Source organism: Octodon degus, unplaced genomic scaffold (assembly GCF_000260255.1).
Source record: "Octodon degus isolate 3935 unplaced genomic scaffold, OctDeg1.0 scaffold00074, whole genome shotgun sequence".
Lineage (NCBI taxonomy): Eukaryota > Metazoa > Chordata > Mammalia > Rodentia > Octodontidae > Octodon > Octodon degus.
In genome coordinates this window covers 6,466,580-6,476,899 of record NW_004524650.1, presented here as the reverse complement: position 1 = coordinate 6,476,899, position 10,320 = coordinate 6,466,580, and the positions used below count along the sequence as shown (strand labels likewise).

General features: G+C 47.5%; 1 protein-coding gene across 1 annotated transcript in view; it reads right to left on the bottom strand.

Annotated features, from left to right (window-relative positions):
• Abca4 (ATP binding cassette subfamily A member 4) overlaps positions 1 to 10,320 on the bottom strand; it is a 136,038-nt gene that overhangs the window by 111,041 nt on the left and 14,677 nt on the right. The window contains exon 5 of the mRNA XM_023720317.1: positions 5,872 to 5,999. Coding sequence (XP_023576085.1) covers positions 5,872 to 5,999 — 128 coding nt within the window. The remainder of the gene's footprint in view (positions 1 to 5,871; positions 6,000 to 10,320) is intronic.

Here is a 10,320-nt window from a genome sequence, read left to right as displayed (position 1 = left end):
AATAAAATAAAAATTAAAAATAAAACATTAGATACTATATAATGCAGATTAATCTCTCTGCATATCCTCTCTGCATACCGCAGAGGTAAATTTAGGCCACAACCTACCTCAGCTCATTATTGTCTCTTTGCCACAGTTTTCAGTCAATCCTCAAGCCACTCCCCCACTGAATAAAACTGGGTGAGGCCCTGGGTCGCTCTCTTGGTTCCGGAAAGCCATCTTTGTGGCTGGACTTAGAGCCCCTTGACTCCCCGATGATTGAAGATATAATTTAGTGTCTTTATTTTCGCCATGGGTTGCATTGTAAGTGGTAAATTGGAATCAACTTGATGGGATTCCAATAACGTAACTTTGGGATTACAAATAATTGGCTTCTTGGACAGAGAGGAGGACCTGGAAGTGTCTCCTACAATTTAGCTGAAATTTGGATTTAAGTAGGCACCCTGTGTTTTACTTACAACCCTAAGGTCTGGAAAGCTCACGTCCTGCAGTTCCTGGAGGACTCATAATAAACAGTGACTGGGATGCACCATGTCCATGTTGGCTTCCAGAGGTTACCGAGGCAGAGAATATTAGCAAGCCAAGCAAGTCAGGGGTCTTGACTGTTTACTGTGTGTCAGACACCATTCTAAATAATTGGCTTCCTGGGCAGCTCAATGGACAATAGCTCAGTGGATTAAAGTACCTGCAAGTAGGCACAGGGGCTGGGGGTTCGATCTCTGGGCCTGCCCTGACAGCCCTGCCCCCAGGGTACGCTGAGACAGCAACTGAGACTGGGCGTGGTGGCATGGGCCTGTAATTCCAGTTCTTGGGAGGCAGTAAACAGGTGGATCATGAGTCCAATCTAGTAGTGAGACCCTACAAATCCTGTAGAACCTTCCCTAAAATACAAAATAAATAAATAAATACTTGGCTTCCTGATGTCCCAGGTTTCCTGCAGAGGTAAGACTCGTGTACCATGAAAATGGTGACATTATCAGGGCACTGCAGCCTTCATGTGGCTTCCAGTTATACAGATTTCTGGGCTGGGGAGCAGAGTAGGCCCAGGCTATGCCACCCCTGAATGGAAACTGTTTAGATCAGACTAGAAAGCCTGGTCCACATGAGGCACAGACCACAGCTAATGAAAACCCAGCCATGGCTTCTGCAGTCCCAGTGCCCTATACCTAGGAGTATGATCCTACAAAGCCTCTTTTTTCCACACCTCACTTCTTATCCTTAGGCAAACCCTGCCCCCACCTCTAATCCCAGAGTGAGGAACATTTTGAAGTGGAGGGAGTCACTAGGCTCACTTTGTCCAAACCTCTTATATTCCACAGGAGGAAAGTAGTGGAGGATGGGTCACGTGAGAAACCTCCACAGCTGGCTTGTGGGACACGACGGAAGTTCCTCATTCTCTCAAGGCCTGTGCACTGACTTTTCATTGTGTGGGGTGCAGGACAGGGACTGGGAAACAGAGATGAACAGCTAGTGAAAGTAGTTCACACTTACTGTTTACTGTGTGTCAGACACCATTCTAAATACTCCATATGCATTCACTCTTCTAACCACCACAACCACCATATATGGTTTACACTGTATTCTTCCCAATTACAAAAGAGGAAACAGGCATAGAGCGGTTCATTAATCTGCCTGAGGTCACACACATAAGTGTGTGGTCTTGCTGAGGTCAGAATCCAGAGCTTAATCACTCCCCCATTAGCTCTTTGGCAAGGAGGGAAGAGGGAGTGGGTGGGACAAAGAAAGGAGGTTTATAAGTGTTTTTACTGAGGATGCAGCATTTGATTTGGGCCTTGAACCATGTTTAGGAGTTTCCAGGGTGATGAGCCAGGGAACTGTAGCATTTCATGCTCTGAGAGTTCCCTAGATGGAGCAAGGGGTGACGACTGCCTTTGGAGTTGGGCCCAGAAAACAAGCAGCAAGGACCCAGAAGGATATTTATTTCTGACAGTAAAGAACACAAATTCCCTGGTAATGAAGATGGTCAGTTGTACAGCTGCTTGGGGCACATAAAAGAGTGGATGTTGCCCTCATGGCTGAAAGTTTTAGTGGATGGCACTGATACAATCAGAGCTGGATGTGGTTGAGGTTGAGACTGAGAGCTAGAAAATAGGCAGAGAAGCTCAGGGGGCCAGGAGGCACAGAGGGGTCAGGCTGGTGCGAACGACCCCTGCAAAGCAGAGCAAGCTCCTGGCCCTGCTCGCTAGCTACTCAGAGACAGGGACACTTGGACACTCCACAAAGTCATAGCCTAATAATCCTGACCTCCCTGTGAAAGGCCTCATTCCTGCTGCCAGAAGTGCAGCAACTAGAGCTCCAAAGGTCATATCAGTAGGAACCCAAGAGAAATTTCCCCTAAATTCCTGCCCTTATCTCCATCTTCTTTTTATTACCAACTGGAAATCATCGCAAGAATTGCCAGCACTGGTGTTTTATGAGCTGAAGAAAAAGTGAGGGGGAAATGGGCAATTGGTGTTTTAAGAACTTCTCCTTGGGTGGGGGTATAGGGGATGCTGGGAAGTGCCAGGAGTCAGGCCTGCCTCTGGGCCTGGCCAGGAGCTTAACCTCAGTTTCTCTTGCCGCATTTCTTTTCTTTTTCTTTTTGTCTTTCTTTTCTTTCTTTCTTTCTTTCTTTCTTTTTTTTTTTTTTTTTCAGGGATTGAACTCAGGCCCTTGTATTTGCCAGGCAAGTGCTTATTCTACTGAGCCATCTCCCCGGCCCCCTTTCTTGCTTGCTTTCTTTCTTTTTTTTTTTTTTTTTAAGCTATTATGTCTTATTTAATTCACTTAACATAATGGTTTCAAATTGCATTTACTTTTCTACAAGTGACTCAGTTTTATCTTTCCTTATGGGAGAGCAGTACTTCATTTTGTATAAACACATTTTTCAGTATCTATTCAGATGGTAGTGAATATATAGACAAACTTTAAAGATTTCACTATATGAATTGTGTTTCTCTAGAACTGAATGTGTATGCACCACTATAATATAATGTATTTATTGCTTCGGGATAACACCTAGAAAGTGAATAGCTTGGTCAAATGGAATATCCACTTTTAATTTATTGAGGAAACTCCATATGAATTTCCATAGTTATTGTGGCAGTTTACAGTGTGACTAACAATGTAGAAGTGTTCCTTTACTGCAAAGATATAAGTGTTTCTTATTATTTGATTTATTGATGATGTCCATTATTTTTGGAGTAAGATAGAATCTCCATGTTGATTTAATTTGCATATATCCAATTACCACATGAAGTCAACCTCGTTTCAGTTATTTATTCACCACTTGTACTCCTAGCAAATGCATCTTTATTTCACTTCCCTATTTTTTCAGGGGATCTCTTGTTTGTTTGCAGACAGGATCTTCTATGCATTTAAGACTGGCCTTGAACTAACCATTAAACTCAAATTGGCTTTAAATTCCTGGTGACTTTACTCAACCTCCAAAGTCCTAGGATTACAGATATGCACCACTATACCCAGCTTGATTTTGGGGGGATAAAGGGGAGGTTGGAATCTTTTGAATTCTTTATTGATATTAGTCTTATGTCTGAGCAGTAACTGGCCAAACTGTTCATAGTATGGAGGTTTTCTCTTTACTTTGCTACTTCCTTTTTTTTTTTTGTGGAACCGGGATTGAACTCAGGACCTTGCGCTTGCCAGGGAAGCACTTATTCCACTGAGCCATCTCCCCGGCCCTTTGATGTTCAGAAGCGTATTCATTTCATTTCGCCACCAGGAGGCAGGTCTGGCTGGCATTTGGTGCTGGGAGATTGAACTGCGGTCCCTGTGTTTTGCTTAGCTTAGCTTGTTCTAAGTTGGTGCTTTAGACCACTGAGCCAACTCACCAGCCCTCCCCCCCCTTTTTTTTTTTTGTTAAGTTCTGTTATTTGAATATTATAGGTGTGTAAACTAAGCAAGATATTCTAAAAGAGTCCAGTAGCCCATAATAGTATTGGGTCTTCCGCTTGACTGGCAATGTCAGAAATTGTTGACCTGAGTCCCCTATAGCTCAACATACCAGCATGGCTTTACTTCTTATATTTCATTTTTATATTTTTCTGCTGGATGGTTAAGACCAAGGTAAAGCAGGACCTATGCAACAAGAGTTGTAGCTTTTGGGTCTGATAAGGTCAGTGAAATCCCCTCAGGATTTATCCTGAGATTCTGTACCTCAGATTGTAGAACCTTTGTCAGTGTCAGCCATGTGGATGAGTCATGGCCATTGCTTGGCCAATGTGCTCTCTGTGAAAGCCTCTTTTTTTTTTTTTTAATTACAGTGTCTACAGGGTCTTACTACACAGATTGGACTCAATGATCCTCCTGTTTTCAGCCTGCCAAGACTGGGATTATAGGAATGTGCCACCACAGCCAGTCTGAATCTCCATCTCAGTGTGTCCCAGGGGCAGGGCTGGCAGAGCAGGCTAGGGATTGAACCCCAGTCCCTGCATCTGCCTAAGCAGTCGCTTTAAGATGCTGAGTTGTCTGGCCAGCCTTACCCTCACTGGGTTTTGATGGCAACCTCACAGTCTGAGTAGTCAGAAAAACAAGCATGGGCTCCCTCACTGAGATGTAAGAACCAGCATGAAAACACCCTCCACAGAACTGCTCACCTCCATGTGGAGTGGGATCCCCTGCTTGGTCCAGGCCAGGACAGCACCTGTGCAAATTTTTGGGTCAGGGCTGATAGCCCTAATAATTCTGTCTATATGTCTTGGTCTCCCTGCTAGATGAAAGGGGGCTCAGACCTGGCCAGGAAGGAAGTCAGAGGGTGTATTGAGTCCTTAGCCACTGTGATCCTGCATTCTCCCTGTGATTCTTGAGCCCAAGCCTCCTTCCCAAAGTTCTGGACTTTGCCAGCTTGGGGTGGGACTTTGAAACTTGCACTCCTAATAAGTGCCCAGGTGTCACTGATGTGGTGGTGGCCAGACTGTGAGAACCACTGGGCTACAGAAAGAAATATAGGAATAGCAATAAGATCTATGCTCTACTCCAGCTATGACCATTTCTTTCAGTATCTGTGTGCAAATCATGCCATCACTGGACACCTCGTCTCAGGTTATTGTGAGGGACAAAGGAGCTCACGGAGGGACAGTCACATGTGTGTGGCAAGGGCGCTCTGTGTACATATGGGAAATCACTAACATGAATGAAATAGATTTGGGGAGGGATAAGTTAGAAATGCTGTAGGAACATGCAAGAAGGGGCTTACCTGGCACTAGTGGTCCAATAAAGAGGATGCTGCCTCCTCGCTTGCCAGTGTCAGACTCAGTAACCTCAGGAGGCGACCTTAGCAGACTCAGAGACTGCACCACTAGGTTTTGGCCCAAGCCAGTTTTTGGCCAGGGCCAGTTCATGCGAGAGCTCTCCCACAGTTGCCTGTGTGGTTGCCTTCTCTTCAGTGAGGGCTGCTCCAGTAAGCACTCAGGGAGTCCTTCTCTCATCACCCGTCTTACACTGTCCCTGCCACACATCTCTCCTGCCCCCTGCAACAGTTCTTGACAGCTACAAACAGTCCCTCTGGAATGTGAGCTCTCTGAGGCAAGGTCTCTGCAGGATTGGTTCACAATGGTTTCAATATTTGGCTAGCAAATACATTGCTCCCAATTCCCTCAGCCCTGAAGCTCAGCTTCCTTCCAGTAACAAAACTTAAGGTATTTTCAGTGTTGCCAGGATCTGTGTGCTTCACAGTGCTGCTGTGAGAACGCTCATCATCTCAGTGATCCCCGGTACTTTCTAAATCTGGGGCATGACTCATGGACCCTGAATAGTTTAAGGAAAAAGAAAAGCTGAGGTCTCTCTCACCTTTCTCAAATTCAGTGCTCACCCCACCCCTCCAAGGAACACTGACCAATGACACCCACCTACCTGCTCCACACGGACTTGGGAGTTGACCAGAAGGTAAGCCACTGAGTTGGACAGGCCAATGTTTCTCATGAGAAATAGTGTCAGTGTCTCTTCATCTTTTAGGATATCCCGAATTTGTATTCCTCTTCCTATGTATGAATGAGAAGAAGAATAGGGCATGGAAAGAAAGATGGGTTAAGAAAAGGAAAGTAGCTGGAGTAGACTAGAAACATTTATAACTTGATTTCCAGAGGAGGCTCTGTTTTGGGTGCCCTGGGAATACCTGGAGCCCAGGTGACAGTAGCTGCCGGCAATGCTGCCCCAGCACTTGCTAGTGAAGCCGGGAGGCACAGAGGTGCGACAGCTAGCCTAGGGTGAAGTACTTGTTTGGTGGTTCTCGGGGTTGATCTAGAATAGTGGCTCTCAACAGGGTCTGGGTGGAGAGTCGCAGAAGGACAGTTTTGTGCCCTGGGAATATCTGACACTATCTGGAGCTTCAGTTGTCACAACAGAACTGGTGCTAATGGTTGGAGGCCAGGGATGCTGCTAAAATTTGCACAATGCACAGAACAACTCTACCTCTCCAAGTAAAGAGTTGTCTGGCCCCCAAGTGCCAGTGGTGCTGGCCTGGCTTTGGAAGAGATATATAACCTGTCCACACTGCAGTTTTCACAGGGTAGGGGACCTTGCTGGCACTTCTGTCATCTTAGCTCATGATTCAAGCTCAGGGTATCAGCATGGACAAAAACAGATGAGCTCATGAGGGCAAGAAAAGGTTCAAATGGAAAAAGCAGAGCCTCTGCGCCTTCACTCAAGAACTGCCAGAAGCTTAGTCTTGTGGTGGCAACATGCCTATAATCCCAGAACTCTGGAGCCTAAGCCAGGAGGATCCTAAATTTGAACCCATCCTGAGCAACTTAGTGACTTAGTGAAACCCTGTCTGAAAATATAAAAGTTGCTGAGTATGTAGCTTAATGGAAAGGCCCTGAGATTGATCCTCAATACTGGCAAACAAAATAAAATTCTCCTCCAAACCCAACAACAGCAAAAGAAAAACCTGCTGGAGACAGAAATACTCCAGGCACCAAGGGCTCCTGACTGTTGAGGTGGCTGGGGGGCAAGGGCCTGAACCTCTCTCGGCATCCACACTTTCTTTGTCTACCTGCCAAAGTGTTAAGATGTGGGCAGGATCAGGAATGTGAAATGCTTAGCTTCTGGGCCTGAAAACAGCACTCAGCAAATGCGTGTTCTAGTGGCATAGACATGGTTCTCATCCTTCCTGGGCTTCTCCCCAGTACCCACCTTCCATCCCTCTACTGCCCACATTCGGCCTAAAGATTGCACCGCATGAGATGTGGGCCAGTGAGGAGCTTGCTGTTCCAGACCTCTACAAAGCCATTTGAACCCAGAGGCAGACTCTGGTTTGGATGAAATGCCTGCTCCACACCCCACACTCTAGCTTTCCATGAACTAGCTTGAACCATCCAGTGCCCCTGCTTCCTCCTGGCCCAACTCCACAGCAAGCCATTCTCTCCCATCCTGGCCTTCCCGTCTGCAGGCAGTTCCTTTCCATTTGCAGGGTGACATTCCCTGTACAGCTCCTTGTCTGGCTCAATATGGCTGACAATGTCTTCTTAAAGGAGTTTGGGTCAACCTAGCAAGCCAGAGACCTCTCCGTTGGTAGCCCAGTGTCACTGCTCCTTGCCAAGAAGCAGTTGGAGGTGCCCTGAGGACCTGAACTCAGTCCTTCAAGGGAGTGGGAGGGCTGGGAGAGGGGCTTCTCTCATGTTCCAAAGCTCAAGTCTTGTCCTGTTCCAAACGGGGCTCCAGCTGCTGTCCTTCCTCAGGGCACCAGCTCCACCCTTTCTGACTCGCAGAGCTGCTCACCTCTCTGTGACACTGAGCACTAGGGCCTGACCCTGAGTCACAGCCTCACTGGGAAGGGCATGAGCACTCTCTAGGCACCTCTGGTCCTAACCTGAGACTTGGGTACTATTCTGTTATCTATTTCATAGTTGTTCTTTAACACACTCACTGACCTTACACACAACTATCTTCCAGGGAGAAGGGGCCAGACAAGGAATGGGGAGTGTTTTTGCCCAGACAGCCTATACTACCCAGGTGACCCGGCTGCTGGAGGGAGCACAAGGGGCAGGACCATGTGACTCAGCGCACACCTGCAGGGGAGTTTGGGGCCCAAAGTGTGAGAGGCAGTGGCGATACCAGACAGTTTCTTCAATGGATTCCTGAGGGAGAAATGTGAAACAGGGCCTGAGGACCGAAAAGTATATTTTGTGTGAAATGTGGTTCTTCTTGTTCCTTCCCTGGGAAGATTAGAAGTGGGGGTGGAGGCCAGGGCACTGAGAATGCATAAGCTGGCTCCTCCGGAGGGGGTTTAAAGATGATTGAGAGACCACAGAGCTGGCTTGGAGACGTGGGGGGCTCTCATCTGGTCTTTCACCATTAATCTTCCCCTGCTGAGAATGTAGCACTACAGGTTTGCTGGAAAGGAAAACACTGCCCAGGCCAGACTCTGCATACTCTCCCAGGTGACTAGGAGCTGAGGGGCAGAAGCACAGAGCAGCCACAGTTACCATGGCTTTCAAAGGCCAGCTCTTTGCTGTGCATCCCAGGTAACTCCTGGATGCTCTCCAGGAGATTCTATGGGCCTGACAGTGGGCTTCAGTCCCTGGGCGGTCTGGAATTCCTTCAGATACTGTCCTGGGCTGAATCCCTGGCCCCTTGCACATCATCAGGCCTGAGGATTCTGAAATCTCTGTTCCCAGCCTTTGAGGAGCCTTGCCTGAACTTCACTGTCCCCATGTTCCCAGAGCTGCTGTCCTTTAGGGATCTCTCCTCACAGCCTGAAGGTCCGAAGCGAGAACCACTTGTAGGCCAATGCAATTAGTCTTACTTTTGGATTAGGCAATAGTGATTTTTCTTCTTATACAGACATTGTACAAACCACAAAGAAACTGCGGTTTGGAATTATTTCCCATACACTTCCTCTAGCCTCTAACTCAATGTGATGATCAGATACTTAAATGAAAAGCCTTCCTTATCATAGGTCCCGCCCAATGCAGGGCATTGCAGTCACTTTAGGAGCTGGATGGCCCAGGCCATGGCCAGTTCTTCTGGTTGTTTAACCTTGGAAAGAATACTTTTGGTTTGGTGTACCACTCCTGGACATGTTGTTTTCTTACTGTTCAAAATGCAAATTGTGCTCCTATTTTACATAGTCCTTCAAATTTGAGCTAACTAAAATAAACCCTTCTTTCCAGAGCACTAAAGAATGCACTGGTTATAATCTGGTTTGTAGAAAATGTGTGAAATGCACACTTTGCTACTCTTAAGACGTGAGGCTGTAATTCAGTCATCTCAGTGTACCACTCTGAGCACACTCCTGTGCTTTCTTGCTCCCATGGGCTGGCAGGCAGAAGGTGGCAAGATGGATGATGATCACATTCTCTTGGGAGAAGTTTCTCCTCTGGCTCCATGTGCTCCGGAAGCCCCTGCGACCCTCCGCCAAGCATCCCACGCAGGGTCACTGTCCAATCCCACCCAATTCACCCTCCACTCCCGGAGATTAGCCCAGGGCTGGTTCCCAACAGGTGCCAGGGGCCGCTGACTCTCAAAGTCTTGCCCCACATGCTTGGTGGGGAGGGGTTGATTTGTTCTGCTCTCTTACTCTTCTTGGTTGGAAGCCGAGGCACACGCTGTTGCATCCAGCTTCACTTGTCTCTTCAGCAGAGCCCTTAGGGGTCACTTTCCTAACTCTGTCAGTCTCAAAGGCCATCCTTGCAGTCACTGGGCCCACACAAGGGAGCCTGCGTCTCTCCACAGAAACTGCTGCCTGCGCAGCATCTGACCCCCATTTCCCTGAGGGATCTCCCCCTGCTGGCAGCCTTCTCTTGAAGGACTCCACCACCAGACTGCATGACCCTGAATTCTAGGGGATTTACTTCCTTGCAGGCATTCATTTACCTGTCTCCCAGGAATTTAATTCCAGCTGCCTTGTGCAGCCTATCCAGTGGACTTCTACCAGGGAGTCCACTATGGATGGGACACCCACACAACGCTGGCTCATGCTTTCACAAAGACATGTGGTGTTGTTACTCCTGTTGGGATTTGTTTTGTACTTTTCTTTTTTGGGAGGAGAGACACAGCAGGGAGGTCCTCAGCCTCCTTCCTCACTGCTCCAGACTCCAAATGGCTTTCCCACCTGCGCACCCAGCTCTGCCATCTTGCACGACCCCACAGCTTAGCCTCCCATTCCCTTCCCTTCTCCTTCTCCTTCACCTTCTCCTCTGCTCCACATCACCTTGGCACCCATGGAGACTTGTTCTCACCATCCTGCCCAGCTTGTTTTAAATCCTAAATTTCAGTATTTCATTTTCTGACTATAGCCACCCATCCTTCTGTCTTGCTTATTTCCTCACTTACTTAGGGGAACCTGTTGAGACCTCTGTT